Genomic DNA, 24,905 nt, shown 5'->3' on the forward strand with positions numbered 1-24,905 from the left:
TTTACTCCCACAGGAGAGAACAGAGTTCAGTTTTACAGTGGACATCAGCAAAGTCCATGGTTTAAATTATGGATTAACAAAGGGTCCATGAGCTTAAAATTAAGTTATTATGCTTAAAATGAATCACAGAGATTGTCACTCTGCTTAATGCTTTGACTGCCTAACAAAGGTTTAAATGAGGACTTTACATGCAAGTAGAGAATGTTAAGGGATCTACTCTCTTTCAGGCCTGTGTGGGCTGGAAGGGCAAATGTTTAGGCTATTAACTTAATTAAAATGAGGAGCACATTTTGCCAGAAAAAAATTAAATCATTAAAAAAAAAAAAAATCCCACAAATCCACAATTAATCCATTTTATCTGAAAAAAGAAAGAAAGAAAGAAAGAAAATGGTATGAAAAGAAATGGTGTGGAGTCCATTTAAAAGACACTCAATTCATTAATCCCAGAACCATTCTGGAACTGCCAGGCAGGAAATCTGGGGCTACTCTTAGGTTTTCTTTTCAGTGGCACCAGAACTGGGGAGAAGGATCCAGAATAAGCATTCCCATTGCCAGCAAAGTGTATTCAGATTGTGGTTTTGAGGACAAAAATGTTTTTCTTTTGTCATTTGGCTTCATGTTGGATCACCACTCCAGCGCTGAGCAGTTCCCTGATGGTGCTGTCATTGTATCTAAGGACTTCCTTCAGGACATGCACTGTGTGCTGCCCGAGCAAGGGAGGTGGCCTGGCCGCTGACATCTTGAACTTGCTGTATCTCACAGCTGGGCCTGTCAAACAAGGAAGAAGGCAGGAAGCCTGTTAATGACTAACCCTAGGAAATTAATTACCCAAGCAGCCTGGGGTGTTTTCAATGAATGCCAAGAATATCATTGCCAGTTACACCCTTACAGATGGACCCTCAGTTTGAGAAGAAACGCATTTTCACATGTGGCTTTTCTTGACTCAGGTTCATCCAACTATGCAGTGGTCATCAGACATATCCCACCTTTAGGCAAGGGATGCATGAATGTGGCTAGCGTGGCCCAGACTTGTTCAGAAGCTGTTAGTCTTCTCATAAAGACTCTCAAGGGGAAGCCATTCAAGTGAGTGTAGTCTGTGGGTCCTGGTTAGTGATGAGTACAGGTACATAGTGTCTCTTTTGGAGTTAGAAATCCAACTCTAGATGAATGAAACATGAATGTTTTCTATTCAGCAGGTACTATATGAGTCCATGGGTGGTACAAATGATTAATAGACTTGGCTGCTTGCTAAAAGTTTAGTGGTTCAAGTCCAACCAGAGAGAGACACCTTGAAAGAAAGGCCTGAGACGTTATTCCGATACTTGTAGGATTACCATGAATTGGATTCAACCCAACAACAACTGTTTACTGGTCTACTGTATAATTTCACAGTTTTCAGGTCAACTAAACATCAGCCAGAACATAATTGAAGCTTTTGGCAGTAAGCAAGAGGTTATCTGTACAAACTGCATTGTCAGGGATCTGTCATTGGATCTCAGCTCTTCTAATTTTTAGCAGAGCGATCCTTGGCAAATTGCTTACCTTCTTTAAACTCCATGTTCTACAATTGTAAACTATGTATGATCATGTTTCTCATGTAGAATTAATTGATGTGAGAATTTAAATGAGCTAATGGACAGAAAGCTTTGAGTAAACATTAAACCCCATACCACCTAGGAGATTCCAACTCAAGTAAGCATTAGCTAACCCATAATAATGAGTAAAACATGCTGGCTACTATGATTACAAAAAAGCATTGGTGTAGCTGCCCCAGCATCTCTGTTGAAGCTTGCAGTGTAAGGGTAAAAGGACATTTATTGCCTGCTATGTGCTGAGCATCGGTAACCCAAGCAATACTTTTAACAACCTGTAGAAATAGAATTTATTATGCCCACTCTGCATATAAGGCACTAAAGTATAAGCAAAAAACTAAGAGTTTGCTTAAGGCCACCTGGCTAATAATTAACAGAGCCAGGATGCAAATCATGTCCATTTGAACATCTTACATTAAAGGGTGTAAGCTTTCCATTGACATTTGTTAACCTCTTCTTACTTCTTACCCGTCTAAGGTCAAAGTTGGGCATTGATGAATACGTTACTTCAATACATTTTACTTTTGCTTCCTTATTTAGCCAATGGTGTTTATGTTGGCTGTCCAGCAAAACAAGTTAGATAGCAATAGCAATGGAAACAAACAAAGATGTAAAGTTCTATCTCATAATTGGACTCTTGGTGTGGACTTCGAACCTCAAGAACAGCAATTAAACCCACCATGATTCTCAGTGGTTTGGCTGTTAAATAACAATGTAATGTGGTAGGGATGTGATGATGTAGTCTTCTTCCATTTTGTGACCTAATGCGGTCATCCTGCAGTTTTGCACAATGCTGATTTTTGTATCAAGACCTTGTCTTTGGAATCTAACCATATTTATAAATGAGGAGAAGGTGTAATACAAAGATAATTTTAATCTAAAAATTGACTTTAGAAAGGGTTCCAATGAAAGAATACAAGCTTATGAAGTTTATGTAATGTGGCTTTTTCCCAAGGGAAATATCTGAAGCGAGAATACTGACTGGAAAAGAATCACTTGAATACCCCAAGAACCTGGTTTGTTAACCCTCCTTGTCTCTGTCCTACTAATGTTAGTAAGAAGTCTGTGGTTCTGTAGAATAAGCACTGGAAAATTTATACAGGGTCACTATGAGTCGAAACTGACTTGATGGCACTAAACAACAAAAGCATTGTATTACTTATATTAGGAAGAGCAGTAGTAGTAATATTTACCATTTCCTAATGTATTATAGTGTGCCAAGGAGCCCTAGTGTGGTGCTGTGGGTTAATGCACTGGACTACAAGATCGGTTTGAAATGCAATGTTCAACAACAAGGGTTCCTGGTTGGCACAGCTTGCTTTTGACTACTAGCCTAAAGGAGTGCTGGTGTGGTGCTGCGGGTTAATACACTGGACTGCAAGGTCAGTTTGAACTAAAAGATCGGTGGTTCAAGTCCACCAGCTGCTCCTCGGAACCAACTCAACAGCATTTAACAACAACAACAATAACTAGCCTAAAGGTTAGTGGTTTGAAATGATGCAGTGGAGCTATGGAAGAAAGGTCTGGCAATCTGCTTCAGTTAAGATGTAGCCAAGAAAACACTATTGAGGAGCTCTACCGGTAACACCATTAGTAATTGTTGTTGTTAAGAACCATGGAGTCTGTTTCGACTCCTAGTTACCCTACACAGGGTTTCCAGGGCTGTAAATCTTTACGAGAGCAGACTGCCTCATCTTTCTCCCATGGAACCACTAGTAGTTTTGAACTGCTGACCTTGAGGTTAGCAGCCTGATTCGTAACCACTATACTACCAGAGCTCCAGAACATTTAATTGTACTTCTAAGAAATCTGTACCTGGACCAAGAAGCAGTTGTTCGAACAGAGCATGGGAACACTGAATGTTTTAAAATTGGGAAAGGTGTGCGACAAGGTTGTGTTCTTTCACCATACTTATTCAACCTCTATGCTGAGCAAATAATACGAGAAGCTAGGTTCTATGAAGAAAAATGTGGCATCAGGATTGGAGGAAGACTCATTAACAACCTGCGATATACAAATGATACAACCTTGCTTGCTGAAAGTGAAAAGGACTTGAAACATTTACTGATGAAGATCAAAGAACACAGCCTTCGGTATGGATTGTATCTCAATGCCAGAAAAACAAAAATCCTCACCACTGGACCAATAAACAACATTCTTATCAATGGAGAAAAGATTGAAGTTGTCAAGGACTTCATTCTTCTTGAATCAACTATCAACACTCGTGGAAGCACCAGTCAAGAGATCAGACGACATATTGCACTGGGAAAATCTGTTGCACAGGAACTTTTTAAAGTGTTGAAGAGCAGAGATGTCAGCTTGAGGACTAAGGTGCACCTGACCCAAGCCATGGTATTTTCAATAACCTCATATGCATGCAAAAGCTGGACAGTGAATAAGGAAGACCATAGAAGAATTGATGCTTTTGAGTTATGGTGTTGGAAGAAAATATTGAAAGTGCCATGGGCTGCCAAAAGAACCAATAGATCCATTTTGGAAGAAGTGCAACCAGAGTGCTCCTTGGAGGCCAAAATGGCCAAACCTAGTCTCTCATATTTCAGACATATTGTCAGGAGGGACCAGTCGCTGGATAAAGATAACATGTTTGGTAAGGTGGAGGGTCAGAGAAGGAGAGGAAGACCCCCAGCAAGATGGATTGGCCAAGTGGCAGCATCGATGTACTTAAACGTAGCAACAGTAGTGAGGTTGGCCCAAGATTGGGCAGTGTTTTGTTCTCCTGTGCATAAGGTCGCTATGGGTCAGTACCGAATCGATGGCACCTAACAACAACAACAACAAAGTGAAGTTTGTAGGAGCACTGAGTAATATAATAAGGATGGAAATTCAGTATAAATCATAAGTAAAGGAATTAATAGGAAAATAACAATAAAATTGTTTTTTTAACAAAATTTGTAATATTTGAGTATTTTTGTTTTTAAGAAAAACATGTTGGTGACATGTTACTGGTAGGCATGTAAATTGGTACAGTCTTTCTTGAGGAATTTGTCAACTAATTATCACAAGCTTTAAAAGTATTTATATACTTGAATGGAAAAATACCACTTGTGAAATAATGAGAAATATTTTTTAAAAGTATAAGCAAGAAGAAATACAAATTTCTAAATCTGCTTAATGCTCTTAACAGCTTTTTCCATCCAATGTGGCTCCCTACTCTGCAATTTTGAATATTCTTTAAGTCTGATTTTTTACGTGTTTTGACTTGAATTGTCTATCTGTTCATTGCTTCTAAAGGTAATCTCAGTTACTAATTGTTTAGTTCCTTATTTTTTATTGTACTATTTTCCATGGGTCTGCCCTTAAACTTTCCTTCCCATATAAAGAAGCCAAATTATTGTTGTTGTTGTTCAGTACATTAAAGTTGGCACCAATTATGAAAATGATAATGAAAACAACTTGAAAAACAAAACAAAACAAAAAACCTGGGCAATGGCTAAATAAAATGTACCTATATGATGACAAGTTATAGTAATTTCAAATAGTAAGTTTTGACGTTGAAGATATATATTGCCTTCACTGTCTCCTAAAATCTCACTGAAATTAAAGAAGTTTGAAAAAAAAAACACAAAAAACACCCCAAAACAACAGAAAACTTATTATTAATTAAAAGAATGGAATGGAGTATTACTCCATTTGGACATAACATTTCAACAAAGTTAAGAATAATGTGGATGGGATCAAGTTGATGGGTAAAAGAAGTAGAGAAGTTGGATCCAGATTAATGCAAATCAGTTTCCAAGAAGATTGGAACAAGGTTGATCCCAATTGATCCATTTTCTCCCTCAGGAACCTCTGGGCTTCAAATAATAGTTATGAGAGATATACAACTGGGAATAGAAGTTAGACTCAAAGCAGTAATATTGAATATCTAAAATGCAGAATAACTAAGCCAGTTTGGTCCCCCATAACCTTTTAGTGGCCTTCATCAAAATAGAGTTCAAGTAGCCCGTGCATGACAAAACACCAACTGAATTTAAAAAAAAAAAGAAATTCAAGTTGCTCAAGGGAAGTTAAACTTTTAGTGTGGGTGTGGGTGCCCAGTGCACACACATCAGGGTACATGCATTCCTGCATTCAATGACAGAATTTGTTTTGGAGGCCCCTGCTTAAGCTACAGTCACTCCTCCTAAAGTGAGGCCTGTCTACCTTGATTACTCTTCCTACTCAATGTATGCACAAGGAGAGAAAAGAGCATCCTCAACAATGAGCTCATCAATGGCAGCCACTCAGTCTTGTTTTCTGTATAAGAATGATCAACCAAGGATCACCAAGTGTGTGAGATCTATACAAAAGGAGGAGTGCGGGAGGGCAAAATAAAAATAACTGAGTGAAGAAGAAAATAATAAAATGATGCTATGTAAAATAAACAAACAAAACTTATCACTTAAACATTTTAAATATGATTGTTAAAATCAATAATTTAATGAAAAGTAAATTTTAAAAGACCTTCAAGAATGTTAGGAGAGATACAACAATTGATCTTTCCCCATCTATAGCAAAGTAAAATGAAGAAAACAAAAGACTCAGCCTACACTAACCTGAGACCAGGAAAACCATAAGGTTCTTGTCTACAACTACCCACAGTGTTGACCAGAAACACAATAGAAGGCCCCATTAGAGTGCATGAAAATATAGCACAAAATTCAAATTTCTAAAATAAGGACCAGACTTCCTGGTCTGACAGAGACCAGAGGAACCCCTGAGAGTACTGCCCTAAGACAACCTTCTCTCTTGGAACTGAAGCCACTCCTGAAGACCACCTTTTAGCAAAACAACAAACTGGCTTATAAAATGAACAATACTGAGGAGGAATGTGTACTTGACACAATCAAGTATAGGAAACCAAAGGGGCAACATCTGCCTAGAAGCAAAGATGTGAATGTAGGGAGGGGCAGGGTAACCGTATTAATGGAAATAGGGAACCCAACGTAGAACTGGACAGAGTGCTGACACATTGCTGGGATTGTGGAGATGTTACAGAACAATTAGAACTATTTAATGGAAAATGAATTTGCTATGTAAATTTCAACTAAACAATAAAGTTCAAAAATTAGAAAAGAATGTAAGGAGAAATATATAAAGAGTTAAAATGTGAGATGAAAACCTAAGCATTTTCATAAAACAGGAGTTCCAAGAGAGTGAAGCAAGAAAATTAGAGGTGATAGTTTCAAATAAATAACATTAGTAATGGACAAGAAGGCATGTGTTTAAATTGAAACAATTATCTGAGAATCCAACACAGTGAATGAAAGAGAAAGAAAGACAAAAAAAGAGAAAGGACTTAAATCTAAAATCAGGATTAAAAATATCTACGAAGTTCCCAGGGGCAGAGGAACAGTGAACAAGTCAACGGGCAGACAATGTGTAGGTTGGTGGAAACAGGCCATCTAAAAAAGAACACTATCAGACTACACCAGAATTACCAGAATGAGATAAAGTTACATGTGTAAGGAAGAAAAAAAGAATTAGAAACTCTAAAATACAACAAAATTTGCATAAGTAATTCAAGATCCACATATGAAGCAAATTATAATGTGGCAAGATATTAAGTAACTGATGGAATATAACCAAAGAAAATCTATTTGAACTTGAGGCCAAGAACATTCCTTTGAATGGCACTACTTACCTTGGACACCCCCTATAACAGCACTAATTATAGTGTATTAAAATTGTCTATTTAGATGTCTATATTCCCTAAAGAAGAAGTAAAAATGCCAGTTATTCTTACCATTTATCTTTATTACCACTCATCTGTCAGTTTGTTGTACTGTGGCAGATTGTGTGTTGCTGTGATCCTGGATGCTATGCCACCGATATTTTAAATACCAGCAAGTTTAAGATACACTAGGCAGAAGGAGAGGTGGGCCACTTATGAATAGTTAGCCGCTAAAAACCTTAAGAATAGCAGAGGAACATTGTTGAATAAGTGCTGGAAGGTGAGCCCCTCAAGTTGGAAGGCACTCAAAATATGACTGGTGAAGTACTGTCTCCTCAGAATAGTTGTTAAGTGCCATTGAGTCAGTTCCGACTCATAGTGACCCCATATAGGATTTTCAAGGTGTTGCTGATGAGTTTGAACTGCCAACCTCTTGGTTAGCAGTCCAGTGCTGATCTTACAGTGCCACACCTGGACTCCCCTCAAAGTAGAGTAGGCCTTAATGATGTGAATGGAGTAAAGTTTTCACAACCTTCATTTGCTGATGGAGCACAGTTCAAAATGAGAAGAAATAGCCGTGAACATCCATTACTAATCGGAATTTGGAATGCACAAAGTATGAATCTAGGAAATTTGGATGCTGTAAAAAACAAATGGAACCCATGAAGATTGATACTCTAGGCATTGTTGTTGTTAAGTGCCATTGAGTCAGTTCCAACCCATAGCAACCCTGGATAGGATTTCCAAGGAACGACTGGAGAGCTTGAACTGCCAACTTTGCCGTTCAAACCAATTTAGCAGTCCAGTGCATTAACCAGCAATCCCACACTAGGATTCCTACGTATTAGTGCATTAATAATATGGACTGGCATTGGCCATTTTGAATCTGACAATCTGATGGTTTACTATGCCAGAAATAACAAATTCAAGAGGAATGACTTCACATTCATAGTCAAAAAGAGTATTTCAAGATCCTACTTGAGGAACAATGCTGTCTGTGATTGGGTGGAACCAAACAAATAGGGTGTATGGGCCTCTAGCACAAGGATTAGTGTTTTACCATCCCACTAGGCTACCAAGGAACCATCTCAGAAGCAGGTACAGATCCCAGGACCATCAAGAAAGAAAGCCACAGATGGAACATGAGATCCCTGTGTGGAAACACCACCGCAGCAGCGGCAGGGTCAGCATCCAGGCAGAGCAGCAGGCTGCCCAGCCCAGACACTGAGGAAAGCTGTGTGCTTACTGACAGGAGGCTTCCTAGCAGAATATGCCCTTGGGGCTTTTATATGAGGGCTAAAGTAACTTGTGTAACACTGGAGGGTAAGCACTGTATTGCTTACCCTACAACACAAGGTCAAAGGTTCAAATCCACCAGCTGCTCCTCAGAAACCCTATACCAGGTTGTTATGAGTCATAACTGACTTGATAGCACTTAACAGCAACAAGGAACTTGTAACACTGCCCAAGCAGGACACAGACAGGGCAGAAGTGTGGCTTTGAGGCCACGGATGAGAGAGCTAGGCATTGCTATGGTATATGCTGAGAAGAGGCCCTCCTGACCAGAGAACTTTATTCTGAGTTGTTTCTGACACTAAACCAATCCTGTTGACTTCCCTAATATTGACACAGTGATAGCAACAACAGTCTTAACAGAACAATTAAGATTGTGCAGTGTTTTACTCTGTTGTGTATAGGGTTACTATGAATTGGAACTAACTTGATGGTACCTCACAGCAATTTCCCTAATAAACCCCATAATTGTGAGTATTATCTGTGAGTTCTATGTGGCTATTGCAATGAATTATGAAACCCAGCAGAAAAGTAGAATGTTGTTGATGTCAGAACAGGGCAAAGATTGTTGGAGAATAGGGGCTTCTGCCCCTAATACCTCTGCGTCAGAGGTATTAGCCTTGAGCTGATGTGAATTTTGCTTCTCTTTCCCCTTGTGAAGCTGGAGGAGAGCAGACATGACCTCCACACCATTTTTCCATTTGTTGAATGGAAAATGGATTTGCACTGTAAAGTTTCACTCAAACTACAATAATTTTTTTTCAAACAAGTAATATATACATACAATGGAATATTAATCACCCATAAAGAGAAATGAAATCCTGATACATGCTACAACATTGATGAACCTTGAAAACTATGAAATTAGTCAGTCTCAAAAGGATAAACATTCTGCAATTCCACTTAGATGAAATAGACATATGTATAGAGTCCAAAAGTTGCTAGTGGTTACCAATGCTAGAAAGGAAGTGGAACAATGGAGTAATCGCTCGGTGGGCACTGGTTTTCAGTTAATGGTGGTGGAATGATTGTGAAAAGAATAGCAGTAATGGTTATACAACATGATGAATACAATCAATGTCACTGAACTGTACGTGCAAAAATTGTTGAATTGAAAAAATATATATTTTGGGGGGACAAGGTAAATTTGAATGTTATTTGGACAAGCTAAATGTGAGGTCAACCACCCATCTGTCAGTTTGTCATACTTTTGTGGCTTGTGTGTTGCTGTGATGATGGGAAATATACTTGCACTCTTTCAAATACCAGCTGGATCACCCATGGTGACAGGTTTCACTGGAGCTTCCAACCTAAGGAAGACTAAGGAGAGAGGTCTGGTGATCTTTCTCAAAATAGTAGCCAATAATCATAACAGAATATTGTCTGGTATAAAGTCCTCTAGGTTGGAAGGCACTCAAAATACACAGTAGCCACACTAATGGACTCAAGCATGGCCAGAAATTATGAAGATGGTGGTGTTTCTGTTGAGTCATTTCTGACTCATAGCAACCCTGTAGGGTTAAATATTTTTTAACCTTTAAATATTCCAAGGAACAGAAAGCCTCATATTTCTCCTTTGGAGCAGCTGGTAGGTTTGAACTGCTGACCTTGCAGTTCACTCTCTAGTATTTATTGTGTGAAGATGGTGTAGAACTGGGAAATGCTTCAAAGGCTTGCCATGAGTAAAAGCTGGTCCAATGGTTGCTAACAGCAACAACAATAAGATATCCAATGGGAGATGTTAGACAATCTTTAACTATGCAAGTTTAGAATTCACAGAACAGTTCTGGCAAGGATATATCAATTTAGAAGGAATTCATCTGATAAATGCTATTACTTCTAAACAATATATTGCCAAGGCAAGCATATTTATTCTAATAGTTTTGATGCTGTTTATTTAAATAAACTGTGTATGAAGTCTTTTTTCCTTTATCTAAGCTCTATTTCAAAGTCTATTACATTAAGAGTTTTTGTGTCTACAGCAAGAAAATTAAATGAAAGTAAAATAATCCATAAAGCTCAATTTTGTAGACAAATGTGTTTTTTCATAAAAGATTCCATGCCTGAAAATAATTTTTATACCTTGAACCTAAATTATTCCATGAACTCATCATTAAACTAAACAATAGTTTATCTCAGTTAATAATGAATGTCTAGTTTGAACCTTGTGTTATTAAAAAATATCCTATCTATGTGAGCATAAACTGACAACAGTGAACCTAAAGCACACACAAGAACTTTCAGTGGCTAAGAGTCTAACTTAATGGTGACATAACAATTAGAAATAGCAGAATGGTGACACGCTGTGAAGTATGTGACCAGTGTCATTTAGTTACAAATATGTTGTTGTTGTTAAGTGGTATTAAATTGGTTCTGACTGGTAGTGACCCTGTAAAGGATTTCCAACGAGCAGTTGGTAGGTTTGGCCACAAACTTGCTCTTAGCAGTCCAGTGCTTATCCCACTGTGCCACATCAGGTCTCTAGTTGCATATATAGAAATTATGAAGTCATGTATATGTGGTTGTGCATATTGTCACCAAACAGAAATTTTAACAAGTTGTGTACAATTGTATACACTCTTTCTCAGCCTGCTATGATTTACACTTATACCAGACATTTCTTCCACAGCTATCATTTGTATTCATATAATTGGGAATTTTCCAGAAATCCCATACTGGCATTTGGGAGGGGAGGAGTGAGAGGTTCTTGAGTGGATTCTTAGACAACACAAACATTATAGCTTAGTATAAAGAAGCTAAATCAGACATTAATTTTTCAGCTTAAGAAATGTGAAATTATTCATTCTAAAACCAAAATAACTTTTAAAAAATTAAAGAGATTTTAGATTCTGAGCCTTAAACAAATACCCACTAACTTACATGTAGAAATTAGGGCAGCTTTAGTTTAGGGCAGAAAGCACTGTGAACCTGTGCAGAAAGTGACTCAGAGTTCTCCTATACTGAGTCGTTGCCATTTAGGGATAAACTAAGATAGGTGTGCTTTTTCTCTGTCTTAAAAAAAAAAAAAAAAAAAGACAATTAAACTGGAAAACTGTGGAATAGTGCACACCACTGTGATGCTCAGCTCATAACCTGGTGCCACACCTGAAAGTCTATGTTGCATACTTCACTTTAAGTTGCACCTACTGCTGTGTGTTTTATAGTTGTCATTGAATTTGATCCTTATAAGCATCTTTGAAAGTTTTTGCATTTATGAATGCATTTTTGTCCCTATATCACACAAGAGGAATTATATATAAGCTCAGTTAGCAGACAGGCTAAGAAATGATGAGTTCAAGAGCACACAATAGATGGAAATATGGATCTGATAACTTTAGAACCATTATTCTTGAGAAGTGAAAGAGTAATGTGACTAAGAATGTGGGATCTAACACCACAATGTCAAATTTCAAATCCCATTCCATCATTTATTGACTAACTCTTGGGTAATTTACTTTACAATCATGCCTCTGTAGCCTTATCTGTGAAATAAGGATGACAATAGTACCTACCATATAAAGTTGCAAAGGTTTTTAAAAAAATCTCTTTTACAAATTAACATCTAACAGTAACATTGTACGGTAAGCATTGAATAAATGTTAGCTGCTGTAATAGACCACTTGTCTGTTAGTTTTTCATGCTTAGTGGCTTGTCTGCTGCTGTGATGCTGGAGGCTATGCTACCTGTATTTTAAATGGCATCATGGTAGACAGGTCTCAATGGAACCTCTGGACTAAGACAGACCAGTGGGGAAAAGAAGAGGTTGACTACTTCTGAATAATTAGCCACTGGAAACCTTATGAATAGCAATGTAACAGTGCCAGAAAGTGAGTCCCTCACAGCTGGAGGACACTCAGAATACAACTTGGGAAGAACTGCTTCCTCCAAATAGAATAGACATTGTTGTTGTTTTGTTATTGTTGTTAAGTGCTACTGAGTTGGTTCTGGCCTATGGTGATGTTGTATAGGGTTTATGAGGAGTGACTGGTGAACTTGAACCACTAACCTGGCAGTTCAAACTGACTTTGCAATCCAGTGCATTAATTCACAGCACCATACCAGTACTCCAGAATAGTCATTAATGGCTATTCATTAAAGATAAAGAGAATAAAGCTTCTGGGGTGTTCACTGGCTGATGGGGCACAACTCAAAATGAGATGAAACAGCCCCAATATCTATTAATAATCAGAATGTGTAATGCACAAAGTATGAATCTAGGAAAATTGGAAGTCGTCAAAAATGAAGTAGAACACATAAAGATTGATGAAATGAACTGGTATTGTCCATTTTGATTTGGATAATCATAGGGTTTACTACACCAGGAACAACAAATTGAAGAGGAATGGCATCACATTCACTGTTAAACAAGAGCATTTTGAGATCTGTCTTCAAATCTAATGCTGTCTGTGATAGGATACACATGCAAGGAAGACCAGTTAATACCACTATGATTCAAATTTATGTCCCATCCACTAAAGCCAGTAATAATTAAACTGAAGAATTCTATCAACTTCTTCAGTTGGAAATTGACCAAACATGCACTTAACATTCATTGATAATTAATACTAATTGGAATGTGAAAGTTGGAAACTAAGAGGAAGGATCAGTATTTGGAAACTATGAACTTGGTGACAGAAATGATGCTGAAGATCCTATTTTGCAAAACCAATGACTTATTCATTTCCAATACCTTTTTTTCAACAGCAAAACAACATAAATGACAACTATACACATGGACATCATCAGATGAAGTACACAGGATTCAAATTGACTACATCTATAGGAAGGGATGCTGGAAAAGTTCAATATCATCAGCCTAAACAGGTATTTTCAAAAACCTCATAAGCATACAAAAGTTGGAGAATGAATCAGGAAGACTGTAGAAGAATTGATGCATTTGAGTTATGGCATGGAGGAGAATATTGAAAGTGCCATGGGCAGCCAAAAGAACAAATAGATCTGTGTTGGAAGAAATCCAGTCACAGTGCTCCTTGGAAGCCAGGATGGCCAGACTTTGTTTTTCATACTTCAGACTCAGGAGGGAATAGTCACTGGAGAAGGATATCATGTTTGATAAAGTGGAGGGCCATAGAAAAATAGGAAGACCCCCAACGAGATAGAGTGGCACAGTGGCAGCATCACTGGGCTTAAACATAGCAACAGTTGTGAGGTTGGCCCAAGATCGGGCAGTGTTTTATCCTGTTGTGCATAGGGTCACTACGAGTCAGTACCAACTCAATGGTACCTAAAAACAACTACAACAACAAAGAAGGCTAAGGTCCAACAATGTCACAGAACATCAATTGCTCATATGCAATTTCAGACTGAAGGTGAAGAAAATTAGAACATCCATGACAGTTAAAATATGATTTTGAGTATATTCCCTCTGAATTTTGATACCATCTCAAGTTCAAATTTGATGCATTAGATACTAATGACTGAAGACCAGAAAGTTGTAGGATGACATTAAGAGCATCATGCTTGAAGAAAGTAAAGATCATTAAAAATGAATAACAGAAGCGTCTCTGAAACTTGCCATTGGACTCTACAAAGTTAAAGTGAGTGGAAGAAATAATCAAAAGGAAAGAAATGCTCAGGGATACAAGGATAGTTCAACATTAGAAAAATGATCAACATAATCCACCATATAAATAAGAAAAAAGAAAACCACATGATCATATCAATTGATGTAGAAAAGGCATTTGACAAAATCCAACATCCATTCCTGATAAAAACACTCAACAAAGTAGGAATTGAAGGGAAATTCCTCAACATAATCAAGAGCATATATACAAAACCAACAGCCTACATTACTCTCAATGGAGAGAAATGAAAGCCTTCCCTCTGCAAACAGGAATCTGACTAGGATGCCCTTTATCACCACTCCTATTCAATATCGTGCTTTAAATTGTAGTAAGAGTCATACTAAAGGGGGAGGGATCCTTTGCTGGTTACCAGGATATGGGGGATGGGGTGAGGAGGGGGAGGTGAAGATGGAGCACAGGGCAGGGAATAGACACAGGGTAGTTTGGGTGCTAGGGAAGGAGGCAATACACAAGAAGGGAGAGGGGAATGGAAGAACAAAGTGGACTGGAAAACAATTAGGCAGTTTTGCATAGGCTAAGTGGAACAGAGGTAAATAATGATGTTGCTTAACCTTGAAACAACAGGGCTCTGGGATACAGGGATTGAGACATGGTTGGAATAGGCAAAAGAGAGGAAATAATGTTAAGTTGCTTGGCTGTCTTTTGAATCTTGGTTTCCCTTGCATATAATAGACACTTGCATATAATAGACACTTGAGGGGAAGGGAAATAAATAGCCAGAAATATCACCATAAAAAGCTTGTAAGTCCGTCTTCTACCTACAACTGATTGGAATACCTAAAATAGGACTACAACATGCCCAGTGAGGGAGACTTCCTGTAGAGCCTCTGCATTCCATAAGACCACAGGTGGAATCCTGAACTGCGTCTACAATTTTCTGAGGTTGGAAATTTCCACTTGAAAGAACAAGCAGACCAACTTGGAGGGACAAGAAGAACAGAAGATAATTCTTAAAAGAAAGGCCAACAGGAAAAATATAAAACAATATAGGCAGTCTGATGGTTTACTACTAGGACAAGCAAGTTGCTCCCAAGGATACATCAAAGCAAATGGCCGGGTCCCCTCAGAGCAAACCTCCTTCTTAGACTAAGACTTAATGAGAATACATGCTCTGATTAGTGACCATGTTCGCCACCGATAAGGGGAAATGAGGGAAAAACAACAATGAAGTTGCGAGCTAAGTCCTACAACACTCATTAGACTCTTGTGAACCTGGTGGAGACCTGGTCGTCCATCAGTGTGGCAAGACCTGGGGATCTTGGGCCCAGAGTCAGTGACATAACCACAGAGGACTAGAGTGGAGAGTAAAGCATCCAGCTGATAAGAAGAGAGGGCATATGCATAAGAACATCCACACTTGCAGATAATACCCACTTGACCTGGCTTCAATAACTGGATGATCAGAGCTCAACTAGAAGAATAAAGAAAAGGGAAAAAAGAGTAATCTGATACAATTGGTGAATTTGACCTACACCTATGGATGCAGTAGCTCAAAAGAGGGAACAAATCTTTACAGCAAGGACCCTTCCCACCCCTTCCAGTCACAGAGTAGACAGGAATGGGCAACTTGGACACTGGCTACCCAAAATGAGGGGGGGGGGGGTTCGCTACAAAGGCAAGAAGTGCCTAACTTACAAGCATTCAAGAGGGAGCCTAGATCCAGAGGGCACAAAGGAAGGTAGAATTTCCACTGAGTAGTATCCAATCTGTCTGGGCGGGGCTGATGAATGGAGGTGCCGATAGGTCTCTTGTGATACAATAGTGAATAATTGTTATCAGGACTGATTGTGAGCATTGGAAATGTAAAGGTAGATGTTTCGTAGCAAAAAGAGGGGACTGATTGACTTTGCAATCTAGGAGCAGAAGTCCCTTGGACTATCAAGAGAGAAGAGTGGAGAGTGGGACCCTACCCAAAGAAGCAGTGATGCCAGAGATAGAGGCAGAGACGATGACGTGAAGAGATAGAGTGGGGAGAGGGCTGTGTGCTGACCATTGGGGGCAGGCTTGCAGGATATATCCTTTGGTTGGTTGATGATGCATGGAGGGGATTATAACCATGACATTGAAACAATATACGATATGATGAATGTAAAGCTAATGTTCTACCACATAAATGATCACATAATTCACATTGTTGTTGTTATGTGCTGTGGAGTTAGTTCTGACTCATAGCGACCCTGTACAGGGTTTCCGAAGCCGTAAATCTTTACGGGAGCAGAAAGCCTCCTCTTTCTCCTACGGAACAGCTGGTAGTTTCGAACTGCTGACCTTGAGGTTCGCAGCCTGATTCGTAACCACTGCGCTACCAGAGCTCCTTATAATTCACAATAAAACATTTTTTAAAAAAACAAAAAAAAACAGAAAGATGACAGCAACCAATTTATATCCACTGATAATTACAGTGAGTGTGAATGGATTGAATGTACCAGTCAAGAGGCATAGAAAGCAGACTGGACAAGAAAATAGGACCCTTCAATATGCTTTCTGTAAGAGACATATCAGAAAGAAGGAGACAGTCTAAATGTGGTACATACTCCCAAGAGAATACTGCAAACTGCTGATGAATAATAACGAATCTGTGAAACACCTCACAACATGATTGAACCTGGAGGACAGACATTATGCTGAGTGAAATTAGCCAATCACAAAAGGCACATATTGTATGAGACCAATGTTATAAAATGTTTTAAAAAAAAAAGTTGACAAAAGAAACAATCTATGATGGTTATGGGTTAAAAGGATAGGGAAGTGATTAACAGGCTAGAGGGTAGATCCATATCAACATGGCTGACAGGGCAGGGAATATACAACCAGAGAAAAGTTAGTAGAGGAAGACACAGTTATACATAGTGGGAGACACAGGAAGGCATGCAATAGTCAAAATTAATAGAGGTCAATATAGTTAACAGTTGGTATGTGGAGGATGGGGAGGATTGCAACCATGGAATGAGGGAAGCTATATGATTTGCAGAATGTAAAACTGATTCTGTAAACCTTTACTCAATCACAAGAAAAAAGTTGGGGGAAAAAAGTGTTGTAGAGCAAAGATGACAGTTTGAGGACTAAGATGCACCTGACTCAAGACATTTTATTTTCAATTGCCTCATATGCATTTGGAAGTTGACCAAGGAATGATAATGACCAGAGAATAATTGATGTATTTGAATTGTGGTTTTGGTGTAGAATATTGAATGCACTATGGACTGCCAGAAGAACAAAGAAATCTGTCTTGGAAGAAGTACAGCCAGAATGCTCCTCAGAAGCCAGGATGGTGAGACTATATCTCTTGTACTTTGGACATATTGTCAGGAGGAACTAGTCTCTGGATCATGCTCCATAAAGTGGAGGGTCAGCGAAAAAGAGGAAGACCCTCAATGAGCTGGATTGACAGAGTGGCAACAATAGTGGGCTCAAACGTAAGAACTGTAAGGATGGCGTACAGTCAGGCCGTATTTTGTTCTGTTGTACACAGGGTTGCTGATGAGTTGGAGCTGATGGCATAGTACTTTCTAGCAACAACAACAGTTATTATTACCCTTCCTTCTCTTACTTTGTTTATGGTGTCATTTGAGGAACTCCAGATGCGTCCACTGGAACTTTGGTTACCTGCAGATTTTGGAGCTAGATTGCACAGGGCATTGATAACTTATGACTTTTTAGATTTTTGAAAGCAAGTTGGAGACAAAGTTAACTTCTAAAATGGAGTTTTAACATTTAACATCTTTAACAATGAAGCCCAAGGCTACATCAGTTCAAAAGACTATGGGGAGTCTTAAGCACCTATTAAATAACAGACATCCTTCAAATACTTGTTTTGTTTATTTCTCATTACAACCCCACTGATGCAGGCATTTTCTCTTCCAAATTGGCAGTTCCATCCCACCAGTCACTCCTCAGGAACCCTATATAGTGATGATGAGTCAGAACTGACTCCACAGCACATAACGGTAATAACAAATAATAAAAAACTCTTAGCCACTAGTTCAAGCTGTTTCTGGTGAAAGAAGGAGAGTAAGAGAAGGAAAGAATTATTCAAGTAGGAAACTGAACTCAGGAGTCCCAGAGTTAATGTGCAAAGGGCAATTTCAGTTTTTATCTTCAAACTAGTCTGTTTTCTTAGCCTTTCTAAATCACTGTTTTACCAGATTTCTTGTGCAATATGTATTAATTCCTACCTCATCTCTTCAAATTAGTTTGTCCTTTGCCTCATATGTCATTGTAGAAAGTACTGGAATCACAGCATCATAAATACATTCCAATTCCTCCTGTTTCAGAATCTTTCTACACAGCCCAAAGGAATGGAGACTTCACTATGCTCTGTGTGGAAAATTATCTAGTACAAGGCATACATAGCCAGGGCTTAGTGCCCGGTATGCCAGAGAATTCCTCAGACTAGCCCTGTAGTGTTTTCCATCTGTGGTTTGAGGCCCATAAGTAATAAGACCCTGACTAGTTTGTCTTACCTCCTTTTAGAGAACTTCATTGATCCTTTAGGGTGAAAAAGGGATCTACCCAATTATGAGAACATCCTAATTTACTCTAACTATATTCAAGTTCAAGCTACATTTCTATAAGCCAGATCAACTTAATAATGTAAACAGTTTCAGGAAACAGAGGTAGCCAAGATATGCATGAAACCATAATGAATATTCAAGTAATGAGAACATAATATCACATCATCGCTAGGGAAGGGGCCTAAATAGTCCTTTTTTTTTTTTTTTTTTTTTTTTTTCCAGCACCTCCAGCCTCAATGATGGATTTCTAAAGCTAGGAAACAACCTATTGTTTAACCTCACAGCACACTGGCACCTGATCATCACTAAGGGTTAAATTAGTTAACACAGCAGACCAGTCATATTAAGTTGGAAACAAGAATGAATGAATTTAAAACAATTAGTTCTTTGGTTTAATTTAATTTTTCATTAGTTGGTTTATTTTGTTTTAAATTTCTGGTATGGGTGTCAACTTTCTGAAAATCAAAGATAGTTAAAAGCAAACATCTGTTTTAAAATATATGAATTGCTATATCAAACATTTTTATTTTGACTTCTTTGGCCTATTGCTAAGATACATGCTGTAGATAGCATTTAATCTTCAAGGCTTTCTAGTGTAGTGAGAAGCCAAATTTCATTTTTCTGAAAATAATAAAAGCACCAGTACCAAGTTATTTCATAATTTTCCCTCCAGAGCTTGAACTCATCATCATAACAATAACATTTTTTATATGGCGTCTTTCAGCCATGGTATCCAAGGTTCCAAATGGAGCCATACAGTTAGAACACACTAAACCCATTAGATGTGAGATAAAAAGAGATACAGCCATTTGAACGAACATAACATGGATTGAAAAAGTCCAGAAGGCTTAAATATGGCTTTGGAAATCCTTAACAGAAGAACTCAATGGCTAGCACTGCTTATGAAGTTAGGCATCCCAGAAACTCAAGACAGCATGTGGTATGTTCCACCAACTTGGATAGGTTACCCCTGGTCTCACCCAAAGAGGCACCCTTTATCATTGCTGCTGAAATTAATTTTAACTTATTTTTTTTTAAAAAAACTCAATCATGGTGCTTCAAATGCCACTGACTGTGTGTGGTCCAAGTATATTTTTAGCTTTGTTTATGACTCTGTCTACATTTGTATGCCAGTTTGTCTTGTTGTGGTGGCTTGTGTGTTGTGATGCTGGACACTATGCCACAGGGATCTTAAATACCAGCAGGGTCAAGTTTCAATGGAGCTTCTAGACTAAGACAAACTAGGAGGGAGGCAGACCACTTCTAAAAGGTTAGCAGCTGAAAACCTCATGAATAGCAAAGGATTATTGTCTGATATAAGGCTAAACGATGAGTCCCACAGGTTGGAAGACATTCAAAATGTGATTGAAGTAGTTGTTGAGTGCAGTTGAGTCAGAATACAATTCATAGTGACCCTGAATAGGGTTTCTGAGACTGTAATCTTTTTGGAAGCAGAAAGCCTCATCTTTCTCCTATGGAGGGGTTGGTATTTTCAAACTGTTGATCTTGTCGTTCGCACCCCATGCTTAGCCTACTATGCTAGGAGAGCTCCTTAGAAGCTCAATTGCATCGGTTAAAACAAGGCCACTAGCCAACTGTGAAACATACTACAAATTACTCATTTGCAAGTTCAGGCTGATATTGAAGAAAATTCAAACAAATCCATAAGAGCCAAAATACAACCTTGAATATATTCCACCTGAATTTAGAGACTATCCCAAGTACAGGTTTGATGCATTAGACCCAAAGATTGAAGACTAAAAGAGCTGTGTCTTCATACATAAAAGAAAACATAAAACATAAAAACATCATACATAAAAGAAAAGTATCATATAAAAACAGGAAAGAAAAACCCACAAAAACATGTAAAAAGAGACTCTGAAACTTGATCTTGAATGTAGAGAAGGTAAAAAACGGAAATAAATGATGACGTGTAAGAACTGAACATAAGTATCTAAGGACAACTAGAGAAGATAATGTAAAGTGCCATAATTAAATTTGTTAGAAAACCAAAGGGAAGAACATGCTCAGCATTTCTTGAGCTAAAAGAACTGAAGAAAACATTCCATAGCTGGGTTGCAATATTGAAGGATTTTATAGGAAAAAAATAATGGAAAATGCAGGAAGCACCAGTAGAAGATGAAAGGAATATGCAGAGTCACTCTATCAAAAAGAATTGGTTGATGTTCAACCATTTCAAGAGGCAGCATATATTCAAGAAATGATAGTATTGAAGGAAGATGTCTTTTCCTTCAAGTCGTCATTGAAGACATTGGTGAAAGACAAGGCTCTAGGAATTGATAGAATACAAATTGAAATGCTTCAACAAACTGATGCAATACTGGAGGCTTTCAACTGTCTATGCCGAGAAATGTATGCCAATTCTAAACAAAGGTGACCCAGTGGAATGCAGAAATCATCAAAGAACGTCACTAATATCACATACATGTAAAATTCTTGCTGCTGGAGACAATTAAAAAAATGGTTATAGAAGTACATCAGTAGAGAGCTGCCAGAAATTTAAGCTGGATTCAAAAGAGGGCATGGAATGATGGATGTCGATGTCATTGTTGATGTCAGATGGATCTTGGCTAAAAAACAGAGACTACCAGGGAGATGTTTACATGTGTTTGACTCTGCAAAGGCATCTGACTGTGTGGATCATAATAAACTATGGATAACATTGCAAATAATGGGTATTCAAGAACACTTAATTGTGCGCATGAGCAACCTGTACATAAGCAGTGGTTCGAACAAAGGAAGGGGATACTGAATGGTTTAAAATCAGGAAAGGTGTATGGTAGAGTTGTTTTCTTACACCATATTTTTCCAATCTGTATGCTAAGCAAATAATCTGCGAAGCTGAACTATATGAAGAAGATCTCTTCAACAGGGTTAGAAGACTGGAGGAAGACTCATCAACAACCTGTGTTATACAGATGACAGAGCCTTACATGCTAAAAGTGATGAGAATTTAAAGCATTTGCTCATGAGGATAGAAGACCACAGCCTTTAGTAACATTGCACCTCCATTTGAAGAAAATGAAAATTCTTACAATTGAACTAATAAAAAGCATTGTGACAAATGGAGGAATGATTGACATGGTCAATGATTTCATTTTACTTGACTCAGCAATCAGTGCTTATGCAAACCACAGACAAGAAATCAAAGGACATACTGCATTAGGCAAATTTGCTGCAAAAGATCTCTTTAAAGTTTTAAAGAGCAAAGATGACACTTTGAGAAGTAAGATGCTCCTGATCCAAGGCAGTGAATTTCAATCGCTTCATATATTGTAAAAACTGGGCAGTGAATAAGGAAGACCAGAGAAGAATTGATGTTGGGGAAGAATGTTGAATGTACCATGAACTGCCAGAAGAAAGAATAAATCTATATTTGGAAAAAGTATACCCAGATTGCTTCTTGGAAGCAATGATTGTTAAGACTTCATCTCATATTTTTTGGTGTGTTGACAGGAAGGACCAGTTCCTGGAGAAAATCATGTTTGAAAATGTAGAGAGCCAGAGAAAAAGAGGAATACTCACAACTAAATGGCAACAACAATGGGCCCAAACATAGCAACAATTTCAAGGATGATGCTGGACCAGGAAGTGTTTCATTCTGTTGGACACTTAGGGTGGCTGTGAGCCAGAAATTAATCAATGGAATCTAACAACAATAGCAATTACTCTGTGGTCATCAGCAGTATTGTTAATCAAATTTCCAGTTTCAAACTTCTAAGAATATGGTGATATTGTAGGTCCCAGCCCCTTTACATATGATTGGTCAAAGAATAGTGAATGCAAAGTATGTCACCTCTAGACCAGGGCACTCAATTGTTGGTTTAAAACCACTTAGGTTCTCTCTTTCTCTCTGATATGATAACTGGTGTTGTATACAATGACAACAGCTTCACCATCCTTGGGCTCATCAGCTAATAAGGTACATATAAAGACAGCAAGGAAACACATTTTTTGTTGTTTTAAGTCACTGATTTTGGATTCTTTATTGCTGCAGCATAACCTTTATTTATCAAGAGTGATCATATACCTCAATTTTAATATAGAGACTTATTTGCCTGGACCAGTGGAAGAACTCATTGAACCAATCCCTCAACAGTCTAGAAGTTTCAAATACATTGAAACTGCAGCCAATTTTGACCAGTAAGTGATGACGATTGTTGTTGTTGTAAAGTGCCATAGTCAGTTCCGGCCCATAGCAACCCTGTATAGGGTTTCCAAGGAGCAACTGGTGAGCTTGAACCACCGTCCTTGCAGTTCAAATGACTTTGCAGTCTGACATATTAGCCTACAGCACCACACCAGGACTCCAATGATGACAATGTTGTTGTTGTTTTTGTTATGTGCCATGGAGTTGGTTCCGACTCATAGCAACCCTGTACAGACAGGGTTTCTGAGGCTGTAAATCTTTATGGGAGCAGAAAGCCTCATCTTTCTTCCACAGAACAGTTGGTAGTTTCGAACTGCTGACCATGAGATTAGCAGCCCGATTGGTAACCACTACGCTACCAGAGCTCTTTAATGATTACAATAGCTACCATTTATTGAAAACTTACATGTGTTAGGCACTTGGCTGAATGTTTTCCATACATAACTTTATTTGATGGACTAAATGATTTTAAAAGACAGGATTCTTATAATTTTATAGATGAATAAAGAGGTTAAATAATGCTATCAAAATTGCACCACCAGTACATTTGAGAATTTCATTAGGACTTAGGCTGGCTAAATACAAAGTGCATGCTCGTTAACACAAAGCTGTATTTCCTCCCTGCATAATGTGGAAGAAATCTGTTCTCATATCAGTGGCTGAATAAATACCATTCTTTGGCAGATGGTGTTATAAAGCAGCACTGTATTATAAATACTTATATTTCATGATTGCTAATCTATTAAGACATTTATCTTTCATTTGCAAAAGAAATAAGGCAACTTGTATTTGATGTATCTATCTTCTTCCAAGCCACTGAAATGTCATAATAGATAATCTACTTCATACTGGAAAAATATATTGCCCACAAGGAAATGTTATTCATATTCACTAGCAAATAATCTGCATCCCCTCAAAGTGTGCTAGCCAAACCTTCAGCTGAGGTCTCTGAAAAATATCAGGCTAGGAGAAAGTTTCCTGAAACCTGCCTTCCAACATTGCGTTTGCATCTCATGATTTTGAAAACTTTAGGAACAATGAAGAAACACCTTGATGACAATGAGCTCTTTGCCAAAATAATCAATTCATCCTCTTATTTGCCCTCTAAAATTCAAACATTCAATACAAGTTCTTTGAACGTCATCCCAAGATTTTGTTTGGTTAGACTTCACCATGGAAAACAAAATTGGTTCAGCTGATGTCTGTAGCCAGAACATTTTAAGCTTCATAGCCTTTCAAAGTGGTGACCTTCTCCTCACCTCCTCTGTCTCTGTGCTCCATTAAAGAAAATGCTGGAAGAAGTTTCCAGTCAGAGAAGCCAGACTGCATTTCAATTCAGCTTTATTTATTTCTAAGATTTAAAAATTGTAATATATATATATATATATATGCTTGTACATGTATATATATATGTGGCAAAGCATACATGTATGTGTGTGTATATATGTACATGTATATATATATCAAAATATTTGCCTTTTCAACCACTTTTGCATGCACGATCCAGCCACACCAACTACACTTCTCATGCTGCAAACCATCACCACTGTGCATTTCCAAATCATTTCTCTCTCTCCTTTTATTCTCCTTTTTTCTTTTCCTGATTTTTTTTTTTTTCCTTTTGCAGGAACATTTTCAAAGCTTTTTCCTAATGAGAAGATAAATATACGTGCTTTACCATTGAATATATGAAAAAAAGAAAGCAGTTTCCTTTTTATTTCTATGAAATCATATAATCTTTCATTAAACAAAAGTATTAAAATGTGAAGTTATTGCTTCTTGACATAGCCTCTATCTAGGTCTATACATTTCTTTTTGTTTTTGACTTTCTATTGTGAATTGAGTGAAATGTTTATAGGACAGATCATTGGTTTTACATTTAAAAACAAACATACATGTTTTGTTTGTTTTTTATCTCAGTGATTGCAAACTCTTCCATGAAACAACAGTTATCCCATTTCCCTGCGGTTCGTATTTCTATTTCACCTGCCTTCCCAACCCTTCTCAACTTTGTCCTTAGGCAAATGTTGCCCTTTTGATCTTGAACGGTTGACC

General features: G+C 38.0%; 1 protein-coding gene across 1 annotated transcript in view; it reads right to left on the reverse strand.

The window, feature by feature from the left end:
* Positions 1-604: 604 nt before the first annotated feature.
* Positions 605-24,905, reverse strand: part of LOC102820687 (succinate--hydroxymethylglutarate CoA-transferase-like) — a 1,213,992-nt gene continuing 1,189,691 nt past the window's right edge. The window contains 1 exon segment of the mRNA XM_006832262.1: positions 605-768. Coding sequence (XP_006832325.1) covers positions 605-768 — 164 coding nt within the window.

Source organism: Chrysochloris asiatica, unplaced genomic scaffold, assembly GCF_000296735.1.
Source record: "Chrysochloris asiatica unplaced genomic scaffold, ChrAsi1.0 scaffold00006, whole genome shotgun sequence".
Classification (NCBI taxonomy): Eukaryota; Metazoa; Chordata; class Mammalia; order Afrosoricida; family Chrysochloridae; genus Chrysochloris; species Chrysochloris asiatica.